The sequence below is a fragment of the Notolabrus celidotus genome, chromosome 18 (assembly GCF_009762535.1).
Source record: "Notolabrus celidotus isolate fNotCel1 chromosome 18, fNotCel1.pri, whole genome shotgun sequence".
Lineage (NCBI taxonomy): Eukaryota > Metazoa > Chordata > Actinopteri > Labriformes > Labridae > Notolabrus > Notolabrus celidotus.
The window spans coordinates 15,329,481-15,354,674 of NC_048289.1; the positions used below are offsets into that span (position 1 = coordinate 15,329,481).

At 40.0% G+C, this 25,194-nt stretch overlaps 1 protein-coding gene across 1 annotated transcript; it reads right to left on the reverse strand.

Moving 5' to 3' along the window:
* Positions 1 to 556: 556 nt before the first annotated feature.
* LOC117830084 (synaptic vesicle membrane protein VAT-1 homolog) lies at positions 557 to 24,325 on the reverse strand. The gene is made up of 6 exons (XM_034708028.1): positions 23,714 to 24,325; positions 13,076 to 13,283; positions 8,924 to 9,094; positions 8,692 to 8,781; positions 6,531 to 6,769; positions 557 to 3,780 (listed from the first exon to the last, which is right to left on the reverse strand). Exons 1-6 carry the CDS (start codon positions 24,098 to 24,100, stop codon positions 3,589 to 3,591), a joined length of 1,287 nt encoding a protein of 428 aa, XP_034563919.1. The 5' UTR covers positions 24,101 to 24,325; the 3' UTR covers positions 557 to 3,588.
* Positions 24,326 to 25,194: the final 869 nt, after the last annotated feature.

Consider the following 25,194-nt stretch of genomic DNA (forward strand, 5'->3'; position numbering starts at 1 on the left):
GGATTTTTTTAATGTAAGAAATGTGCCTTGGCTCTAAAAAGGTTGAAAAACACTGGCATAAAGTATTAAAATTCCTCAAATTGAGTTGAAAATGTGTGTAGAGACTGCAATCAGCAGGTGGAAACCTGACTACTGCAATGGAGTTTTTCTAATGGCTGGCTGAATACAAGGTGACATCCTTTGGTACTTGTGTCTGTTATCATACCATACCTCACCACATTCCACAAACTCCAGCCCTTGGGGGTTTAGTTACCCTTTAAATTTCAAAATAAAATTTCAAAAATGTCAATTTTTTTTTTTTATCTCTCGCAAAACAAGCGTTTTCATTTGAGGTAAAATGATGTGAATAATCAGTGTGCATGCACTAAGTTGTGTGACAGTTATAAGTGCTTGTCCAATTGTTACTAGGTGAGGACCCCTGCTGGTCCATGTGTGTATAAACAAGAGTGAAAATTGATAAAACAGGCTTCAACTAGTACATTGTGTCACACCTGTACTTGGTTATCTTAGCTCAAACTGTTACAATGTAGTGATCACAAACTCAGAGGAAGACACATAAGTGATAACATTTTAATACAGACAGGTTAGTGCCACATAACATGAACACAGAACATAAGTGTGCATAAAGTGTGTATACAAATGACAAAAGGCAGCATTTTATATCACAGTCAATGCAGTAACACTCAAAAATTAATCAGATTTGTTAACTGAATTCAGTGATTAATACACATATCTTTAGCATAAAGAGGCCATGAGATAATCAGGGTTATAAAAATGCAATTTAACAGCTACAATAACATGTAATAACTGTGTGAATAGAAGATCTAGTCTATCTTTAGCTCTTTTTAAATGACATCGTCGTGTTTTGATATTGTTATTTCAAAAATTTAGACTCCACCAGTGAAGAAATGCGGTATTAATAGTTTTAGAGATGATGTATAACTGATGGACTAGTTTGTGATTTAACACAGGCCCTAGTGCATTTTCACTGTTTAGGCAACATGTGTAGGACGTTTGAGTTTAAAGGCACAATTTTATAATAGACCACTAGATGTCCCAATCTGCATGAGTGAACACTATCAGCTCTTGAACGCTGCATTGTTGTTGAATTATTGTGGGTAACATGACAGTTTAAAAAATAAAAATGTAGGCTACTTTTTGGCTTGAATGTTAAATGTAGCTCTGTCAACATGTTACATGTTTAAAGCAACAGTTTGACATTTTACAGAGATTTTTAAAGAAAGGAATAAGCAGGCTCCAAAGTATTTTCTCTTAAATCTTAATCAACCTTCCTTTAAATGTAGAGAATAATCTACCCTCCAAACACTCACTGCATGAACTCCACTAATATTTGCTGTGGTACTACTTTAACTGACTCCAGTCCTTACTCCAAATCCACATCAGATCTTACGTCATACCAGGAGATGGAAACCTGGCCAAACTTCACAATACTTATCCTAGTGGCCACAAGGAAAAAAAATAAACTTCTCAAATGTAAATAACATAAAGCATTATCTGAGAGAGTTTGTTACAAGTGCTTTGAAGAAAATGAAAATGCTATGTACTGGAGAGGGGTGGAGGGAGGCTTTGAGGGAGACAGAAAGCAGGAGTGTGAGGGAGGGGAGAGGAATGTGAGGAGCTGCTGTGGTGTGGACGGAGGGGAAAACTCTCTGTTGTGCTTCGGCAGCGCCTTTAGCGTCACAGCATTAAATTACACCCACAGCTGGACAGAGCATTTGAGCCCAAACTCCACTTTTTAAAGGCCATACATTCAAAGAACACAGAAATGTGAATACTTGAAGCTTTATAATCAAACAGGCTGTAAAAAGCTTCGACAGACTATATGAGCATAGAAATAGTCTTCATAAGTTTTTAACCTATACCACCTGTCTATATGAGAAGAATCAAAAAGTAATGCATGCATGCTGTACTGCTGTTCTGTAAACTCTGGATTATTCACCTTGATTTTGAATATTAAGAAAGCAGCTAAATCACAGGACAGAAACATTCAAGGCCTGCCAAACAGTTTATCTCAAGTTCAGCATGACATTGTTTGGAAAGTAAACCCATGAGGGATTGCCAAGGCCGGGAAGTCTGGCTAATTGTTATTCACAGTTTGCCTGACGACAGTGGGGAAAGTTGGCTTTAGATTTGGCACTTATATTGATGAAAAATACAACATGTTACAATCAAACCAGAATACATACCCACCTTGACCTCCATGATCTTTCTTCTAACACTCATCAGAGAAGAAAAGATGTAACAAAATAAACATAAGTGAATGAGTGCATCACATTGAACTACACTAAACTCAACGATCACTGCTGCTATTTCTAACAAGTCTTACACTAATTCTTACTGATGAAAGAGGCTGGATGGGTTAATGTGGTAATTTTTGTTTTCAAAAGCGCAGTAATGTATTCTGATCACATTCTAATGACTTTGTCCTATTGAGAAATGGTGCCTATTTGTAAGTTTTTTGTTTTGTTATCTCTATGTACAGGTTCTACATAAAACTGTAGAATCTGTCCTCGTGACTCTGGATTTTTTAGTATGGGAAGTGTTCTGGTTTCTTTTTGTAAATCAGCAAATTTTGGCGTATTTAGGAAAAACAGTCCGAAAACAGTGCTTAATGCAAATGCAATGAATTCCCGGCATCCCATTGGTGCAGCGATCAATCCATTCCAGATCCAACTTTTCAACTATAACAAACATTCTGTGTTGTGAAGGCTGATCAGTGTTTATATTTCCTGACTCCCTGGAATGCATCAGAATCGTCCAATAAGACCATTAATATCACAAGCAATTTAAAAGTTGTCTTCTTCTCCTCATGAAGAAGACAGTCCTGACAAAGCTTGTATTTTCACTGTTTACAAATCTGCCTCTTGATGTTATTTTGACAAACTTGAGGCCTGTTAATTATTACATTTATTAAGTTAATTCAGTGTTACTTTAATTACTTGATTAATTATGAAGTTACTTAATAACGGAAATCAGAAGAAAAAAGAAGGCTCATATCGTAGGGGAAGCCAGAACGAACATCTGTAACTTACTGTTTACAATGGAACTGAGACCTACTACAGATACATGAACAGGTTCTACTCAGGAGGATGTAATGAACAATGAAATCACTACATTTAGTTTTGCAGACATATCTGAAGGGGCGAATTTGGTTTCACTTTTGAGCCGAACATGGTTCTTTCTCAAAATGCTTATTTGACTGTAAACAATGCAGTGCACAATAAAAAAAAGTCTTGGAATGGAAGTCGCTAATCGCTAATTGCCAGATATACAGAAAAATTGGCGATCATGCCAGGGGAACCTAAACTTCTGCAGCCACAACCTTCTTCCTACAACTATCTATAATCAAAATACTTTGCTTTCATCAAAAACAGGAGTATTTCCCACAAAGACACCACACTTGGACATATTGCACAACAAAATCTTCATAAACACTTGAAAATACTGACAAAGTCAAAGAATTAATGGCATCTTGCTTTTCTTCACTTTCCTTTTTTTTTGGCGGTTGAATAAGAGGGAAATCATTGAGGAAGTGTTTGAAAATATCATTCAAATACACACTCTTACTCAATCTTTCTCTGCTTTAACTTCCTCTGTGGTCTCTTCTTTCTGCTCGCTGTCGGCAGCTTCTGTTTTCTCCACATTTTCTACCGGTTCAGGGTCAGACTTTGGCTGCTCTTCCTCTTTCTTAGCTTCAGGGAGAAGAATGACTTTTCCAATGTTTAGGCGTTCGTGCATGCGCTTCATGGCATCAGCCACCTTGAGAAAGGTAGAAGAGCAGAACAGATGTATGCATGAGGGATGTTTTTTTAATGCTTCACACAGGATGAAACTGTTATTCAGCAACAGCAGCAAGCAGTAAACACAAAACTGATAAATAAATTCACTGCATGAAGTTATAGTAGCTTTTCAGCTAATGCTTTGGGCGTTTTAACCATTGACTGTATAAAATATAGACGTAGGATCCGTGACGTCACCCATCTGTTTCTAAAGCACTGTTTTGAGGCCAATTGTCGGCGGCAGCCATATTGCTGGTGTCGAGCGAGTGTGATGTAAACAGGCGGAGTTTTAGCTTCCTATCCAACAGCTACAGTATTCCCGCCTGTCAATCAAGGCAGCTGTGCCTCTCATTGGAAGTCTCGTAATCTCAATATCTTCGAAATTACCACGTTTGTAAAAAATTCACCCCCCGTACATTGTGTGCAGATCGAGAAATGTGCTTTCCAGACTACACTCATCTTTTGTACCAGGCTGTAAACATGTTTGTTTCTGCTGTAAAGATCGTCTTTTTCCCATTCATGTGTATGTGGTTTCCGGTATTTCCGGAGCTAGCCTCAAGCAGATCCTCGATGAACTGCAGCTTTTAACACTTCCCCATTGGACTCATATTTTTAGACCGGAGGTTGCTGCTTGGTTTTAATACATCAAACTGTCAAATAATAACATTAACACTCATTTGGGGTAATGTTAATTTTCTTCTAAAGCATGTAAGAATAGTAACAATTTGTATTTATGCTCTGTCTTGGTCTCACACTTATTCATTAGGGAAGTATTTGGCTTTTTAGCAGCTAAACGCTTCATATGTTAACAAGCTAGTCGCTAAATTCCCAGTCAGAAATGTGTCAGAGGGCAGTAAGAGCTTTTTAATTTTGCCTGAGTGATTTGTGATACATAATCTGAACAGTCATGAATCTATGTTGAACCAAAAATAAGTCATTTTGAGGGCTGTAAAACCAAAACACTCAGCTGAAACATGTTAAAATGCTGCATAGAGAACAGGGGACCAGTAGAGTGGGATACTTTCCTGTGGGTTTATAGATACAGATTAACATGATACATTCTTTAAATACATTATTTGGACATGCTTTTCCATGTCTTTTCATCTCTTGCATTCTGATACCTAATGCCCATGTTGACATTTCCCAAGGATGTAAAGTGTCCTGTACATCCTAAAATCTGATTGATCATAAACAGCAGAATGCTCTAGATTAGGAGGTTGGTTATGTATGAGATATACTGTATCTACATTTCCTGCCTCAGCTTTAGTCTGTTTCCTGCTGCTGAACAGGGTCTGCATCATCTTGCATCACACACCCATCTCTCCAGTGAGCCTTCAGAGAAACTCATAATAAAGATGTTAACGTAAGGAGTAGGTACCATGGTGACAATTTAGACCGTAACCTGGCAACGGCCCTGAAGTGGCAACTCCATGTAATGGGAGTTTTGGTTTAGTCTTTTGCCATTGATACAAAACAGTGGGTGCAACCTTCAGGGAATGGAACCATATGGAACCTTTGTAATTTAACAGAAATGAACCTATACGTTTTGTATTTTATTCCCAGCAATGAGTTTAGAACAAATCTTAGCGTTTAGAATAATAACAGAACAAAGACAGACAGAATTTTGAGTATTATAACTCCATCAGAACAAATACAGCTTTCTATTTTAGTCCTTGATTTCATCTTTTATATATTTTGCTTGAATTTTCACTAAAGGACTGTGTTTGGTATATTTTTTTTGCAAAACTGAGAGGAAACTCAGGAAGAACCAACAACAACTGCTCTTAATATTTTGTACGATGACTTACTCCAGGATTAAAAGCAGGCAGTTTTCAGGTTTCTAAATGTCGTCAACATGTAACGCCTAAATAATGGTTGGTTGTCAGATTGTGTGCTTGGCTAGCTTTCTGAGTTTACTTTGATTGATTACAAAAAACTTTCAAGTTTCCATAGAGGTTACTAAAAATCCATCGACAATAACTTGTAGCCAGTTGATTTAGCTTAGCCTAAAATAAGCATTGAAAAAAGAGGCTAGTACCAACATTTGGATCGGTTCAAATGTAACAAAACAGAAGGGCAACCTCTGGTCTAAAAACATGAGTCCAATGCGGAAGTGCTAAAAACTGCAGTTCACCGAGGATCTGCTTGAGGCTGGCTCCAGAAGTACCTGAAACCACATAGACACCAATTCAAAAAATCTGATCTTTACAGCAGAATAAACACGTTTACAGCCTGGTACAAAAGACGAGTGTAGTCTTGATAGCACATTTCTCGATCTGCACACACTGTACGGGAGGTGAATTTTTTACTAACGTGGCAATTTCAAAGATATTGAGATTACGAGTCTTCCAATGAGAGGCACAGCTGACTTGATTGACAGGCAGGAACACTGTAGCTGTTGGCTAGGAGACTCAAAGCCCGCCTCTTTACGTCACAATCCCTCGACACCAGCAATATGGCTGCCGACGACGACTGGCCTCAAAACAGCGCTTCAGAAACAGATGGGTGACGTCATGTATATTACGTATGTATATAATACAGTCTATGAACAAAACCTGCCCACAAGCACTTTTCAAACATACTAATTCATACAGTGTTTCTCTTTTTTTGAAGCCTGACAAAGACTAAGTTAAAACTTTTGTGCGTCATTGTTTTATGGTGCATCATGTTCCAGGCTGCTCTTTGGCTTGCAGCAGCAGCAGAGACTCTAAAAAATTCAACAGAACCAACCTCCTCAAAGTGAAAGCATGAGTCAATGCGCGGTTTGATCTTCCCCTGCTCGTAGAGCTCCAGCAGCTTCAGCATGGTCCTGCTGATGAGCTCCTCATCAGGAATGTAGCCCAGGTGGAAGCCGCACACCGACTTGTTGGCCTGCATCAGTTTCAGGGCGGAGAGCGAGAGCTGGTTGTACCAGGTCTTTGCCATGGCCAGCAGGTTCTTCTTCTGACCGGTCACACAGTTGGCAGCACCTGACAAACAAAACAATGAGAGAATACAGATGGAGAAGCTGACTTATTGAAAGTTTGCAATGAGAAGGACTTTGAATAAGCTGTGTCCCACTTGAAATCAAGCATCAGAGCAGAGGACTAACCTTCAGCTGGTCATTTGATGTAGTTATTTGAGAACACTAATAACCTTTAAAGCTCTACATAATCAGACCCCTCCATATATCATTGACCTTCTTACCCCTTGTGAGCCTAAGCGCCTTCTCAGATCAGCTGATATGGCTTTGCTGGTTGTACTTAGAGCCGAATAAAGACTAAGGGCTATCTGGCTTTTGCAGTTCGGGCTCCTACACTCTGGAATGAGCTGTCTGCTGAAATCTGGCACGGTAAATATGTCTCTAATTTTAAATCTCTTCTTGAAACATGATTTTCAGAAAGACGTCTGTGTAAATCTCACGGTTGTGTAATGTGTTGTTGTTGGGCATTTTAATATTATTAATTCATATTTTTTTGTATTTCATGTTGTTTGTGAAGCACTTTGTAACTTTGTTTAGAAAAGTGTTAATCAATAAAAGGTTATTATAATAGTATAGAGTGTGTAAGGTATATTTATTTACACTATATGTGAAGTATCTATAAAAGTAATGAACTGATAAGATGCAACTAAAGATGAGCATTGAACATTGATATAGTTTTAAGTTTTATTCATTTTTCGCTGCTTTTTATCGCGACACCATCAGGTTTCACATGCTTTCACTTCACTTCATCGGAAAACTCAAGTTCTAGTCACTTTGTCCTGTCAGTGATGATGTTCTCTTTGATTTTATATGTCCAACAGAGGCATCAACATTCATGTCAGCCTGTTTCATGACCAGTTAAAAGTTTCGCATAGTAGTCTTAAGAGAACTTTAGCAGACAAACATTTCACTGAGTCAGCTTAGCTAAAATGTTGCAGCACAGCATGGTAGGTATTGGTTACAATTTGGGTAATTCAAGTAAAATATAGCAAATACAAATCAATCAATCTTAAATTGTATAGCGCCAACTCACAACTAAAGGTGCATTTCGACCAAGAGTTCTGGGGTCTTTTAGCCCCCAGAACTACTTTCCCGGGAACTAAAAGGTTCCTGTGCCCCCATTGTTGTCTGCGTTTTGACTGCGGGCTGAAGTCCCGGGTAGATTGTGCAAATCAGGCCAGTGACGTATGGAGAGAAAAAATTATACTAAATAATATTTTGAAATCTTAATAAGAAACTAAAACAGTAGTATGCATTCCCAGGAACTCATTCTGTGTTTTAACAACTGTGTAAACTCCACAAATACTGTTACATTCAACCAAAAGTCCCAGGATCTTTGAAAAGTACTACCGCCCAAGCAGGGGCTTTTCAGGGGGGAGAATATCTACCCCTGAACTAAATTTAGACCCTGGTACGCACGTAGTTCAGGGGTAAAGTCCCTAGTTCCGGGGTAAAGTTCCTGCTGTTGAAAAATGCCTAAACGTTATCTCAAGGCACTTTTACAAACATAGCAGGTCTAGACCGTACTACTGTTAAATTATTAATAAAGACCCAACATCAAGACAGGATAAGATCCAGCCCCCTCTTACTGACAGGACTCGATCTTATCTAATCTTAATCCACCATGAGCATTACACCTCGCAGTATTTATCAAGCTACAGCAGCAAGGAAAAACATCCTTTTAACAGGCAGAAACCTCGAGCAGAACCAGACTCATGTTAGACATCTGCATCGACTGAGTTGGGGTTGGAAAGACAGACAGAGGAGAGTAAGAGACAGAGACAGAGAGAGAGAGAGAGAGAGAGAGAGAGAGAGAGAGAGAGAGAGAGAGAGAGAGAGAGAGAGAGAGAGAGAGAGAGAGAGAGAGTGATGATAGTCCATGAAGACAGATTCAACAGATGCATTAAAGCATGTTTTTAAATGACTTACCAAAAACTATAAGTGCCCCCAAAGGTTTCAACAAACTGAAACCTTTTTGGGTGTCAGAACCACCGAGTGGGTCAAGGACGATGTCCACACCTGCACAAAGAAAGAGAAGGAGCTTTTAATACGTCTTATGAGGGCACTGAACTGTTGCTCCCTTTAAAAAAAGATGAACTGCCTTCTGTTTTTAACACTAAATACAGGTTTATGCATTAAAAGAAGTTATGTGTTTTCTAACCCTTTGGGGTGATCTTCCGTATCTCCTCCACGTAGTCTTTGGTTCGGTAGTCGATGGGGTGAGTCACCCCGCCCTGAGAAATGGTCTCATGTTTGGAGGCTGATGCTGTACCGAACACAGTCACGTCCTGCACAGTCTGACACAGCTGGGTGACAGCGATACCAACACCACCTGAAGATGAGCAGCAGAACAAGGAGGAATGAGAACACAGCAGGGGAATAAATCATTGAACGACTAACGGCCTTAAGTGCTGTGTTAGCACAGCGCAGGTCTTTTTTGCATGACTCATGCCGGCTTTACTGAGCACCTTATTAACCCAGAGTTGATGCAACATACGTCCGCCCCCCTCCCAATATCCTCATCTGTGCTGTGAGCTTTCTTTCAGTCCAAAAGAGTGTAACCACATTTCTAAACTCCAAGGAAAACACCAACATTTCCAAAGATATTTCATGTCTGACTGATTTTAAGTAAGTGTGAATTAAATGATGCAAAAACAAATCCTTGCGTGGGATGAAGCAGCCGCACATTGTTACTACCAGACCTCTAGAATAAGAAGATTAGTAAACCTTTGAGCTAAATAAAAACAGGAAACTGGATCTGACGGAGATAAAGGTCAGACATGCACGGTAGATTAAACCTCAACAGTTGGAGGGTACATTCAGCGGTGTTACACACAGATCTGCAGCTGATTTGATGGAAGTGTTGGTGAAACACAGAGACACACAGATGACTAAACAGGTGATTCCTCATGCCTTTGTCCTCCTTCTGTTAAAACACTGCGATGTCGTTCACAATGATGGCTGCCTGGCTGTGCCGCTTCACAGTAATCCTCCCTGCCCTCCTCTTCACCCTGGCCTCATGTGGCTGATTCATACAGGTCAGCTGACAGCCTCCCGCCCACTCAGCACTGAAACACGGCCTTTGAAAGCGAGGATGCAGAAGAGCACCAGACTGTGATGCTGAATGACGACAGAAGCTGACCTCTATACTCTGATGTGAGACTGGTGGACAGGAGAATTTAAAGGGAATAACTTTTGGAAAGCCACTCAGAATTTGTAGCTTTCACATCTTTTAAACACTTTATCCTTGAGACTAGAGTTCATTCAAAGAAAAAGGGCAGAATTTTAGAGGGTGGGCAAGCAAAAAAAGAAAAAACCAAGTTGCAATTTTATTTTAATAGTTTCAGATTGAAGTCAGAGCTCTGACTTTACTCTAATACTGCCCTGTGTGTTAGATTCAAAGCCAAGCCAATGCTGTTTTCAGTTACACTATTTTTCCTAAACCTCTTATCATGCAGGATGTTCTGGAAATTTCTGTGCCATCAAACGTGTTTCAAATCCTCTTTCAGGGGAATGTACAAGCGGACTTCTCCAGCTTTGTTTCTGAGGAAATTTTAGAGCATGACTCATCCTCCTAAACAAGCAGAATATTCTCTGTAGACACTTTCCCTAGTGAGCCGTTAAAGACCCTGTAAGCCCAGCTTCTGTATGAAATCAAACATGCAGAGTTAAGTTAGGAGAGAGTGTAACGGTCATAGAACTCAGCTAATCTGCTTCATCAGGGCTGTGTGGGTGTGGTCTAATCAGATCTCATTAATAAAATCATAACAACCAAACACCTGTTACCAGATCCTGACTCAAACGTTGCTGAATCCTGATTGGTGCACGTCAGTATGATGCAATCGCCCACTTCAAAACAGAGAGAAGAGCTCGCAGAAAAACACAACTGCAGAAATATTACAGTGTAGTGTCAACACACACGCACAAACGCACACACATACACACGCACGCATGCACACACGCATGCACACTCACACACACACACACACACACACACACACACACACACACACACACACACACACACACAATCCTCTACAGTCAATAAAAAAACATTTTTGTTATGCAGTTGGAGCTTCTTCTTAACATGTCAGGTGTTGCCAAAGCAACCGCACCTGATAATGATCCTCTTTCTCTTTTTATAAATAAGCTGTTATGAAGCCGTGACACGCACACGCACACACGCGCACACACACACACACACACACACACACACACACACACACACACACACACACACACACACACACACACACACACACACACACTCCATATCTCTCATCTATGATGGATAGTCTCTCAGCTGATGCGTCTTCAGCACAGAAACATGGCTGCATTGAGAAGAGTGATTAGTGACCTGGAGCTAACGGGTTGTGTGAGTCTTCCCAGGTTACCAGGGAGACCAGGACAGATGTTTGATGAGATTTCTACTCCTCACGATCAAATCCTAGGGGAGAGAATCTATCCAAACATACAAAATGAAGGAGACCGTATCTAGTTTGAGGGGAGGAATCATGTTCCATGAATCATGATTTCCACTACACATTCCAGTAACACAACCTAATCTTAATCCCTGATCGTTAGAAATTACTTCGGGAACAGATTCATTCCGGGTTCCCCCTTTTTACTGCTTGCTCTGTCTTACTTACACACATATCAAAATGTATTCCATCGACATTTTTATACAGAGTGATTGAAAAACCAAATTTTTTTGTTGCTTTATAAAATTGATGATGACAATTCTTCAAGTTTCTCCTCCTATTATTCAAACTTTCAACACTATTATTGGCATTATGGCCACAAGTCTGTATTATCTGCTGATGTTGTTTCCGTTTTTGTATTATCCATCCCTCTCTCTGTCTGCATCTCCCTCCCCCACCTTCTTGGCCCATCCAGGCGCAGCATTGATTCTGACAAATACATAGGCTTGTGTTTGAAGAACTTAATGTCACAGACTCTGAACAAACAGGTTTGAAAACCTGTAGGAAAAAACACACTGAACATTTTGGGCTGTCCCACCTTGAAAAAAGAAAATCAGTTTTTAATGTTTAATCACACAAAAGTCTTGTCTTTATTATGCTATTACCCAGTGTTCTTACTACCCAATGTGTTAAATTCTTGTTGCTGATTGGTTGAAACCCCATTACACCAGTTATTAAGTTTCAACCAAGCGGCAACCTCCGGTCTGATAATATGATTTGGGTTTGGGCACCTTTTCCACCAGCCCCAGTACAGACACACGGTGGGCGGGGTCGTCATAACACTGGTGCGCAAAACTGCGTTCACGTCATTTTGAACGTGACAAAAACACAACAATCACAAACAATGGAGGACATGGAGGCAATGATTCGTCGGCCACTAGACCAAAAAAAAAGTCTGGACCTCGTCAACAGACCACAGAGAAACTTTGCGTGCAGACAATGTACAGTACTGATGAAGTTTTTTAAAAATGGCGGGTTTGAATTCTGTGTTGGGCGTCGTGCTCATGACTCTTCAGTGACAACATTCTCTGACCAATGAGTGGCCGGCAGTCCGTCGACGTCACCTTTTAGTATCGGCTCAGCTCATTTGGAACCAGAGCAGACCAGGTACGAAAAACTGGTATCTGACACGAGGTACCGTGCCCGTGGAAACACAAACCGAGTAGAGTCGAGTCAAGTCAAATAGAGTAGGGCTAAGACTTGCCGGTGGAAAAGGGCCATTAGTTGCTGACAGTAACTTTAAATATAAGTAGTAGTGATAATAGCAACAAAGTTCAAAGTTGTGACATTTGTGTCATTCTTGTGTAAAAAGTGTGTAAACTGCAAAGCTATAAGATGAAGGAGAGCTGAATGAGGCCAAAATACCAACATATATATTCCTGCAGAATCCCCATTCACCTTGTCTAAAGTTACCTTTAATGGGAATGTTCAGTGTACTGTTAATTCGCCCTGTGAGGAGGCTGATAAGAATCTGCTGCAAGCATTACTGACTGCAATTGGAAGGACATTTTTTTTTTGGCTGTATCGTCATTTTAATACATTTTCAAATGAATCATCTTAAGATCAATATTTTGTGTCAACTAGTTTAAGACCTTAGTCAGTAGCGGGGTAATAATTAGTCTCCTCTCTTCAGGGTAAGACAAGTCTTGCTCCCTTGCCCTTACATGCCATCCATTTAAATGACACAGATTAACTGAACTGAAATAGAAGGTCATGTCTTTGTTCTTTAGTGTTCCAGACAACACTGATTTTATGTGCACTAAAATGGGGGAAAATTACACAATATTACACTCACTAGTTTATAGAGTGTTCTGTCAGTGTGTATGTTTTACCTGCTGCCATGTGGATGAGCACACTCTTCCCCGGCCTCAGATTGGCCATCTCAAACAGCATCATGTAGGCGGTGAGGTAGTTCACAGGCAGAGCAGCCCCTTCCTCAAAGCTCATCTGCTCGGGCATGAGGAAGGTGCGGTCTGCGGATACAACCACTAGTTCCTGCCACATGCCACTGCGGGCCAATGTGATGACCCGATCCCCCACCTGAGAGAGGAAAAGGGAAGAGAGGGAAGGAGGGGAGATGAGAAAAAGTTACAGAGGAGATCTTGCAATGTGTGTGTTTCCTTAATGATTTTTAAGTTTGGCATAAAACAGGTTTATGGTTCATCGTGCACAGTTGATTTTGTTTTCAATGTTTTCTTTTTATCAAGTCTCTCCACAGTGACAACTCTGCTTCTAACCTAGGTAAGCATCCCATGCTTGTTATCCTTTTTTACCCACCCATTGTTGCTAAACCATCCAGTAGATACTGAACCTATTCCTCTGCTGATGGTGCTTAAAGGAGAGGTCAAGTGATTTTCACAGTTCATATGGTTTATGCTCCAGTAGCATTAATATGCATGCAGAATTAAGAATGAATCCATCTATCCATAGTTGATGAAATATTTTCACAAGGAGCAAACCGGTGAGGCTCACAGAATTAATATTAAGCTGATATTTAGACAGAGATGTCTCCTAAGACAAAATAACATGTCAGATTTGATGTTCCAGAGATCTTGCTATAAATATCTTTTAATACAGAATCATTCTTCAGTTGAGATATAGAAGAAGAGGAGGAGACAGTTACAGGAAGTTGCCTCTTCAAAGAGCTTAATGTTTTGTGTCACCCAGATTTGCTCTGCACTGCTCTAGATGGCAGATCTGTGTTGTTTCATTCACATGGTGCATCCTGTTACTTCAAATGGCAAATTGATGTCAAGTCATCAAGAAGTCATCTGATGTGACTTTGATAACAATGTAATCAGGGGCCAGACCGATGAATAATCTGCTTTGTTAACACACACACATCCTTCAAAAGGAATTATGGTTACAATAGTCATGCTGTTAAAGTGGGCTAGAAAATAAACTCTAATACCTGTCGATGTTTAATGACTTCATTAAAATATGGCTAAAACGTATGATTGTTTAAGTTATGAATTAATCAACCGAATCCTTTTGACCAACCCATTTCAAAATGTGCCCAAAGTGAGCACAAACCTATTGTATCATAAAAAATAGGATCATATTGTAACATAGCAAAACACAACAGGATGTAAGTTGATCTAACTCGACGTAACTTGACACAACTTGACGTAACTTCACATAACTGGACGTAACCTGACGCAACTTGATACAACTTGACGCAACTTGACATAACTTGACATAACTTGACGCAACTTGACATAACCTGAAGCAACTTGACGTAACTTGACGTAACATGATGTAACTCGACGCAACTTGACATAACTTGAGGCAACTTGACGTAACTGGACGCAACTTGACGCAATTTGACGTAACTTGACGCAACTTGACGTAACTTGACGCAACTTGACATAACTTGACGCAACTTGACATAACTTGACGCAACTTAACGCAACTTGACGTAACTTGACGCAACTTGACATAACTTGACGCAACTTGACGCAACTTGACATAACTTGAGGCAACTTGACGTAACTGGACGCAACTTGACGCAATTTGACGTAACTTGACGCAACTTGACGTAACTTGACGCAACTTGACATAACTTGACGCAACTTGACATAACTTGACGTAACTTGACGCAACTTGACGTAACTCAACGCAACTTGACATAACTTGTCACAACTTGACATAACTTGAGGCAACTTGACGTAACTGGACGCAACTTGACGCAATTTGACGTAACTTGACGCAACTTGACGTAACTTGACATAACCTGACGCAACTTGGCGTATCTGGATGTAACTTGACATAATGCAATGTATCATATCATATTGGAACATTTAATACCTTATCTTATATCCTACTGTATCATATCATATTATATTATATAACACAGCACACAGGTCCAACACCAATTTTCAGTCGGGACAACAAACTAGATCTTAAATCATATCAAAACGTTGAATAGTAATGTATCATTGTATTGTAACATATTGTATCATAATGTAGCGGCTCGATCATATCTTACCCTACCATACAGCATCATTTAATTTCATATAATATTATGTTTGATAGTATCATAACGTATCATGTCATATCATAATGTATCATATTGAGTGGTAACATATATCATGTAACATTGTCTCATATTGTATTGTTCCATACCGTATCGTGACATACCATATTATATGTACCTTGAAGTAACGTATCATGACTTAACATATCATATCGTAACCTATAGTATTGTCTTGTGTCGTATCATAACATATCTTGTAATCATATATCATATAGTAACATATTAACATATATATAATATGCTGTAATGTAGCATATCATTTTGTTACATATCTCAGTGATGTGTTTTGTAACAAATCCTAATGTATCAAAGTGTATCAGATTGAATCGTATCATTTCTTATAGAGAGTATGTTGTATTATTGCTGTCCATTTATTTTTCAGACATTACAAGTCAAAGAAATTCTTCTCAAAGCATCTTACAATGTCATAAAACCTGTTGTCTGTGCCTATACACACAGCACGCACATGCCAGGGGGCTTCCAGTGAAATTCATTCATACTTTGTGTTTAATGCTTTCCCTTGAGACATGCTGTTGTAACAGTATCACCGGTGTTGTGAAACCTGCCAAAAAAAGAGGGGTAAGGAAAGACGTCTGATCTGATTGTGCACACTGCACTGCTTCCTGTTAAAGCAGCCTCAACGTGCTGAGCCACGCCCACTTCCTGCAGCACTCATGAAACTCATGACAATAGATCAGTGACACACACACCACACATACACACACAGGGACAGACAATCACTCACAAACAAGTGTCTGTTGTAGTGGGATATCTCTATAGCTCCAGTTTTTACACTAATACTTCCCCTTTGGAGGAAGTGCTCCATCTTAGGAGGATTCAATTTCTCAACTCCTGCTCTTATGAAACACAAACCCTCTCTGCATGAACTCAAAAAATGCACAATAGTCAGTTTTAAAAACGGCTGAGCTCAGTTCCTGGACAGCTGACATGAACTGAGGTAACTGTCACAGATGTTTCAGGAAAGACAGTGTGGAAGTTAGAGCGGAAACTGCTGCTCGTTTGAATCTATCACTGCAAAACTTGAGGCAGCAAACAAAGTGTGATGACGATGCATGCTACATCTTTTGTGCTCTGACTTAAATATAGTACAGTATTGAGAGGGAGCATGTTGCTGTGTTTGTTTAACTGGTACTGCAAGTGCAGAGGCCAAGGTGGAGCCAGGGTGGAGCTGGCTTTGATGACTTTATTAATAGTAGGGCTGAGTTTTCTAAAATTAGAAGCTGCCAACCGTTTTCATTCTGAAGAAATGTTGGTCCCTGGCCCAGATGAGGCAGTTAATAACAACAATAGTAAAACATGCTGCAACTATCAACAAAAAACATTGGAGTGGGAATCTGCAAAAAAAAACATTTTAACAGTAAAATTGGTTTCAGCTGTAATTTATCATTTAACCCTCCTGTTATGTTGCTGGTAAACTTTTTTCGGTATGAAACTCCTGCTTGGCTTAATAGGTGAGATCATCATATACAATAAAAATGGTTCATTTCACATATTTGCAACCCCCACCCCTGCATGTTTATATTATATAGATACTGTTCGTGGGTCAATTTCACCCGGCAGTCAAAGTGGTGGCTAAAAGTGGTCAGAAGTGTCAAATATTAATTGTTTCTTTGCAATAGGTTATTTGTTAAATGGTTAGTAATGGAGCTAATAATAAGATAAAAAATGTTTATTGGGATTTTTTGGGTTCTGACACTTGGATAATTGACCCATGAACATTATTGCTGTTATTGAGAAACTAACATAACAGGAGGGTAAATATTTACCTTAATTACAGACTGTCAGCTGTAAAGCTCTGATAATGGTCCTGAGGTCATTGTTGTAATTAATAGAGACGTAGCTGATTCTCGCAAAATCCACACTATGACAACCTTTCTAAATCCCCCAAAGAGTGACTGCATTTTTGTTCTGTAAAAGATGCAAATCAGAGCTTATCAAGAACATGACAGCCAATATCAATATACGTGTGATAAGCCCTTATCGGACCGATAACATCAGCCCACTGATATATCAGTCTGGCTTAAATCAAGAAGTGGTCAACCTCTCTGAAGATCCCTACATGATCATTTTAAGCTGCATGCTCCGGAGCTGTCATTGGTTAATCAGCCTATCAACTTTCTGTCTTTTTAAATGTGTCTCTCTCCTGCTAGCTCCTTCTTGAATTGATGGTGCACACCCCTCCACCTCCCCATCTCCACCTGGTCTCAAAAAAGTCTTAAATTCCTAGGATTCATCAACCACCACCACCAGTGTCTGGACTCTAGGGGGATTTCTTCTGCTGCCAAATTCACACATCCTACGCTCACAAAATGATCCCCATAGAGTCCTTACGCCAAAGATTTCTGTCAAGTTTCATTATTCAGTTGTAATAAATAACCTTTAATCTTCAAACTGTGTCTCTACTGATTGAAGTATAGCTTAGTTGTGTACATGTGTATGTGTGCTTTTTTTAAAAAACGAAGTCATAAGCAGGTTCGTTTTAATCATTTTTTTTTGGATGCTGTAAAAAATGTGATGGGTGGCATTGGGGCTCTATCTACAGCTGTCATATAAAAGTGGAAAAGTTAAAAGTAACTTTCCACCACTGCACGTGGTTTACTCATCATACTCTGACAAACTTCATACGACACCTCATTTAAACTGACCAGAAAGCATTACACCTCGCTTCACATCCTTTTATCACACAACACTAAGTTGATTAAAGATTTTGTATTTGCAGAACAGATGGTGTTCTTCATTTCAAATCACTCTGTCTGGAAACAGAAGTGCTCCAATCCTCCGAAATATCAATCAAGCTGTGACACATTATCGCTGACTGTCGAGACATTTTGTCAGGAAACATCTGTGACAATGTAATGGTGGAAGTGGAATCTTGATAGGCTAGCTGTAATAGGATCTAACATCACACATCTGCTCTGTCTGCTTCTTCAGACACAGCCACACCCTCCCGTCCTCCTCTGGAGAGAGCTCTCTGAAGCCAAGCTTGATTCAAACAGGATCAGCCTCTCTCTCTCTCTCTCTCTCTCTCTCTCTCTCTCTCTCTCTCTCTCTCTCTCTCTCTCTCTCTGAAACACTTTGGCTAACCTTTGTATTATTACTATCTGCTCCACAGTGTGTCTCCAGATGCAGTCCCACCCAGATTCTAAAACGGCCCCCCCCCAAACATGTTGACTTTAAACATGACTAAACCTACATTTCAAGTATCCTACAAGCTAAATTCATCACTTTAACCTTGATGGGATCCTTAATTTCACCATATTCTGTGCTGCTGCAATTGAGGTTTTGTGGTGTCTTGTTTTTTTCTGCTTCATTCCGAAAAAAAGAGGGATTGGAACGCAGCACTCCTCTCTATAGGATTCTTGCTGTCCAAAAATGAGGACAAAGAGGGAGTGAAGAATGATAGACGGGTGGGAAAGGACTGTAGTAATTGGGGGAGGAAGAAATTCCATACAGACACAGAGGGACAGAGAGGAGCGTCAGTTATACACATTTAAAGCCAAGATAAATGCATCTTACTGAAGTAGGACTGACCCCGAGATATCTCCTTTAACTCTTAAGATTTACAGCCTAGTGAAGGGAACTCTGAGCACTTAAAGCCTTGTTGACACAAGAGCTCTGTATATTTATTGTGCCCATCGTAAAGAGCTACAACAATCCGGCAATTGAAGGAAAATTAATTACAAACTATCCTGATGATATAAGGCATTTTTCAACCGCAGGGACTTTACCCCTGAACTACGTGCGTTTCAACCGGAGGAACCAGGGTCTAAATTTATTTCAGGGACGTAGATAATCTCCCCCCTGAAAAGCCCCTGCTTTGGGGGTAGTACTTTTCAAAGGTCCTGGGACTTTTGGTTGAATGTAATGGTGTTTGTGGAGTTTACACAGTTGTTGAAACACAGAGGGAGTTCCTGGGAATGCATACCAGTTTAGTTATTTATTAAGATTTCAAAATATTATTTGATATAATTTTTTTTTCTTCAAGTCACTGGCCTGATTTGCACAATCTACCCGGGACTTCAGCCCCGAGGTCGAAACGCAGACAACAATGGAGGCACAGGAACCTTTTAGTTCCGGGGAAAGTGGTTCTGGGGGCTAAAAGACCCCAGAACTCTTGGTCGAAATGCACCTATAGTCATCATTTTGGATTTTTCAGGATTAAAAGTTGAATATTTGCTGCTACAGCTTTTTCTATCCACAATTTTTAGGAGTGTATCTAGTGTAAGGCAACGCAATGCAATTTGATGCAGCTCAACGCAACACAGCTCAACGCAATGCAGCTCAGCACTACGCAACGCAGCACAATACTATATACTTCATTGTTCTCTTGAGGAGATTTGTCGTGGACTCAATGCTTCCATAGTAGTACCAATAACTTAAACAAACAAAAACAACAATATTAAAATCCAACAATAAGTCCTTTGCAAACAGAAAAACACATTCCAAGGAAACCTCAACACAGATATTGCACATTACCCATATTGAACTAGAAAACATTGTAAATAAGAGTAAGCTAAAAAGATAAAAATATGATGCTATTGAATGAGCCACACAGCCTTAAGAAACATTATTTAAAATTCTAATCAAGGGCCCAGAGGAGTTTTCAAAGCAGTTCAGTTTCTAATGGTGGACTCTGCATCGTCTGCCTGAAGGTAAGAGCTCATATTTCGAGTGGAGGATGTGAGGAGGGTCAGACAACACTCTCTGTGCTTGACCAGGAACAGACTGCTCACAAACTGACCGAAGGGAGAGATTTTCATTCCTCCCCATGACCTTCATCATGGCAGTCTGAACTGAACGGGCTAGTTTAGATTTTAACTGTGCAGAGAGGTTGCCATACTGTGCTGACATCCCACACCTTATTATGCTCTCTAACAGAGCCTGGTAAAATAATAACATGATCTTGTGATGCACCCTGTACACTGTGAAAAATTCAGTCTTCGCTGTAAACGAGAACTCATAATGTCAACATGATCTTTCCAGCTAAACAGGTTATCAGGGTGTACGTATACCAAGATACAGATTAGAGATAACCTGATTTATTACATTTATAGTTAGCTAGTTGGCTTCACACCACCGAACTAAACTGTACATTTCACACTGAAGTATGATGAGGAGTCTGTGTCCTGAGCTGAGGATGGCAGTATCATCTGAGAGATTAAATAATTTCTCATGTGATTGCTGGTAAAGTCATTTGCATATAAAAGGAGATAAAGTTAAAAGGACTGGTGAGCTGACACAACCCTGTGGAGCATCTGTACTAATAGATGTAAGATCTGAAAGTGTGCTGTTGACCCTGACGCTCTGGGTTCTGACAAAGGAATACACCCACTTGACAATAAAAGGATTGACAGTCATCTGGAACAGTTCCCTGATCAGCAGATGAGACAGCATCGTAGTAAAAGCAGAACTAAAATCAATAAACAATGGGTGTGGGTCTGTGAGGTGCTTAAGAGTGAAATGGTTGAGTCATCTGTGCCCCAGCTCTGTCTGTAAGCATACTGAAGTGGATATAATTTGGACTCTACTTGTGCTTTCAGTGAAGATGCCATATAGTCTTAAAAACACTGAATTATATCTGTAACGATATACAGGGGGTGAATATCTTTAAAAGTCATGATTATACAAAAGGCAAAGATGTGTGTATGATAAGGGGCGTGGCTTATTTGACTAACAGATAGGTGTGTTATATTGTTTGCCAGACAGCTACGCTATGGCAGCGACTCAACTAGTCAGCATTCCAGATATGGGGACTGCCATCTTTGAACAAACCAATGGTCCAATATCGCTGAGACTATAACCACGTTTGATACAGCCTATTAAATGAATGCATAAAGAGGCCCCTCTCCTTTGGAATCATCTACCAGTCAGGGTCCGGGAGGCAGACACCCTCTCCACTTTTAAGATTAGGCTTCAAGGCTTATAGTTAGAGCTGGCTCAGGCTTTGACCAGCTCTTAGTTATGCTGCTATAGGCTTAGACTGCCGGGGGAACTGGCACACTGACACACTGGGATCCTATCTCACCCCCTTCCCCCCAACCCCTTCATCACTTACTTTAACTCTGCCTGTTCCATTGAAAGTTACTAACCATAGTCCTTTCTGGAGTCCCTAAGCTCCATTGTCTCGTAGGTTCCTCTGAGCTGCCATAGCCATCCTCCTGCTGCAGACGTTCTGGACTCCAGCTGATACGGACGTGCTGGACTCCAGCGGCAACAGCTTCTACTACTCGTCTCATCACTATCACCTCTCTATGTCATTCTTCTCTATCCCTCTTTCAAGACACAACTTAGTCAAGGCATGCTGGCTGTCTAACATGAGTCTGGTTCTGCTCGAGGTTTCTGCCTGTTAAAAAGGAAGTTTTTCCTCGCCACTGTAACTAGCTAAATACTGCCAGGTGCAATGCTCATGATGGATTAAGGTGGGTCTCTGTTCACAATTTGACATAGAGTGGTCTAGACCTCCTATGTTTGTAAAAGCGTCTTGAGATAACGTTTGTTGTGATTTGGTGCTATAGAAAATAAAGATTGATTGAGAATCCACAGGATTTGCCTCTGACTTATATCCTGTTTCTCAAGCTGCAACCGTACTTCAAATCTAGGTAGCTGTACATGAGAAACCTGTTCTCTGGGTTTTTTTACACATACTGTTTTGTTTGAGAGAATCGCAAGGATTTCTTCCATCTTTTTTTAGGGACATAGAGGAGGAACTAGAGAAACAGAGTATTCCTCACATAGATATTGAGTTAAATGGTCACTTCTGTCGGATTTAAAAGAGACACAACAAAATGGAGCTTCAGTGGGATACATAATGATTAACCGTGCAAAGCTCCCTGAATGATTAATTTGTCTGGAAACACATTGGCACAAAAACAGCAGATCACTGTTCAACTTATTTCAATCCTGAACCAAAGTGTGGACTGAAATGAGGTCAACAACATCACATTTTTCTGTGAGGTCTTCCTGAAGGTCATCTGATGCATGTTCCACATTTACATAAAAAACAATGAATGCACCTTTGTGATTTCCAGGACACAAAAGAGACGCTTTCGTTTTTTCTCTGGGTTACATATGCATGATTTTAGCAAGCAGATCTTCAGTGAAAGAACAACTAGATAAAAACACACTACAGCTTTAAGTCTTCTCTTTTACTGTACAGGGAGACAGGGAGGTAGCTTTTCGTGAGTCACAGCTGATGCCTCAATATGTTGCTGTAAATAAACTATATATGTAACAACGTGTGGATGCTCTGGGAGTATCTCCGGATAATGTGTTTTCACCGCAGGAAAGAGAGTTACCTGTATTGGCTTTGTTTTTCACCACATCACAAAAAAAGCACTGAAAAGGAAATAAACTTTATGGTTTCAAATAAATGTATGACTTTTAGAAAGGAGGTGCAGACTAAGAGCATGTGTTAATATTTTGTATACTATATCTAACATGATAAATCAATACTCCATAAAACTCAGCCTTTGAAAGCACTTATCAGAGAGCGGGTAAATGCACTCCTCTGCACGGGAGAAGAATGTAAAAACACTCGAAGCACTCCCTGTAAATCAGAGCGCTGTCTCCTACCACACTGTTTTTCCTGTAGTGGAAAGAACACAATACAATACTGCTTTGAGACTGACAGGATTGTTTATCAAGGGGCTTTTACCCTTCGATCTACCTTTGGAACGTATCATATAGAGATGTTTTAGAGGAGGAAGTGTATAGGAATAAAGGGCGTGGTCAGATAAAGACCTCTATAAAATAACAGGGGATTGTACAATAGTAGTTAAGGTATTTGTCGTCAGTGTTTATGGGTCCCAGAATTTTAAATTATGAGAATTTAATGCATTTCTGCATTTAATACCACCTGACTTAATAGTGTATTTGGGGGGTCTAGTTGTCTGTCATGAAAAAAGAAGTGTGGAGATGCCATTTTTGGATATAGGAAATCTTGACAAAGATTTTTCTATTTATTCAGACAATTAAACTGTAAACTGAACATGCGAATTACAGCATGATACCCTACCATTCGATACAATACTCTATGATACAATATGATATCATAATGCCATACAATATGATATGATAATGCACAATACACAAGGTATATTACCACATACCGTACGATATGATATACGATACGATACTAAACAATGCCGGAATAGGATAGGATTTTAAAGATACAAGATGATACATGTAGCTTGCAAGTTCAGAGGTTTTCTTGTCACCTTATCAGACAAGAATTGAAAGAAAGACGGGAAGAAAAAGTTTTGGTGATTCGAAAATGGTAACTGGTATATCTTTATAGAGAAAGGATTAACTTAACTTGTCCATAAACCCTCTCAGGACTACATGTGAGTAGCCATAGTGTATGTGCACAGTGACATTTTGTAGGTGTGAGTGCTCTCAGCAGGCCTGTACTCACTTTCCGGTCCTTTACATCCTCCCCGCACGCCTCGATGACCCCACAGCCCTCCATCCCCATCGTGACGGGTGGGGTGGGCAGCAGCTCGTACAGCCCCTGTTTGCCCAGCAGCTCGGCGAAGTTCAGCCCGCATGCTTTGACCCGCACCAGGACCTCTCCCGGCTTCAGCTGCGGTGGGCTCAGCGGCTTCACCTGCAGCTTGACTTTTTCATAGCCCCCGTACCCCGTCAGGACAAGAGCCCGACAGGGGAGCGGCTTCTCCTCGGCTGCAGCTGCGGGGCTGTCCGCCGGCTCCTGCGGTGCGTCAGGAGCAGCTGGGAGAGGCTCGTCGGGCTTCTTCTCTTGCTCAGGTTGTTCCTGCTGAGTTGGAGCCTCTTCACCAGACATGATAAACGCTTGTGATGGTGTGCGCCCTGAAAGCTTTTCAGATCAATGGTTCAGCCTATGTGGCCTTTTTATTCTGTGAAATACACTAATTTACCTCCGGGTATCTCCTCTAAAGCAGATGTCACTCTATGAAGAGAGTCGTGTCGTTTGTAAAACAGATTAATCTTTGGTGGTTTGTTTCCTCTGTGCGCGCTGCGCTCAACAAGTGACAATTGTCAAGCCACACATTTGTTGATCCACTTCCGGTAACGATTTTCACAATAAAAGACTTCTTTGTATTGTTTGTTCATCAACAAATTAAATAAAAAAGGTAGGGATGGGGGTCTGGAGACCTAAAAACTATTAACAAGGATGATCTCACCTAATTAGTTAACTTTATTTGTATTATTTACAGAAAACAACTATGAAAGCCGAAATCTCAGTTAATGTACTGAGGTTTGTGGAAACACTTATAGAAGCTCACTGCAACCACTGTCAATACTACAGAATAATTCACAATGTTGATTTCCGTGAACACACAAATTAATTGTTCCTCAAATCCAAAATATTGAAATTATTTGACCTGGTGGAGTTTAGGATTTGAGTGTTCGGACCACAAGGAAAAGCTTTTGTATTTCAGTCTGAGGAGTTAAACTTTGGAACAGACTCAACATGGAGCTACAGCAATGTCAAAATATAATCCAGTTCAGGAGGAGGTATAAATAAGTAATTTTCATGAGCTACAAGGAGGAAGACAAGTGTTGAGGATCATGAGGGGTTTGCTTTTGATTGTCAGTGTAAATATGAAGATAGGAGATGAATATTTGTTTTGTGGGAATGCACTCATATAATGCAAGAAAATAGTGAATAAAGGGGGAGGATTAGATAAGTTTTAACTTCTTCCTACTCCTTTTCGCACATGTAAATTAAAATCTTTCAGTGCTCGCTGATGGAACTAATTGATTTTGGGTTTTTTTGTATAGCTATTTCTATTTTTTCACTTGTATGTTTTTTTTTTAAATTTTATTTTACTTTTACATCTTCAAAATAAAGACATCAAATCAAATCAAATCAAATCAAAAGCATCCATCCACATGGAAACAAGCTCTTTTGTC

What these genes read in the sequence shown, in the direction of transcription:
- LOC117830084 (XM_034708028.1), bottom strand. Translation starts at nt 24,100, where the DNA reads ATGTCTGGTGAAGAGGCTCCAACTCAGCAGGAACAACCTGAGCAAGAG. An exon ending in AGGATGTAAAGGACCGGAAA is followed by an intron (nt 13,284 to 23,713) that starts GTGAGTACAGGC and finishes TTCCTCTCTCAG; the next exon opens with GTGGGGGATCGGGTCATCAC. An exon ending in CATGCTTTCACTTTGAGGAG is followed by an intron (nt 3,781 to 6,530) that starts GTTGGTTCTGTT and finishes ACCTTTCTCAAG; the next exon opens with GTGGCTGATGCCATGAAGCG.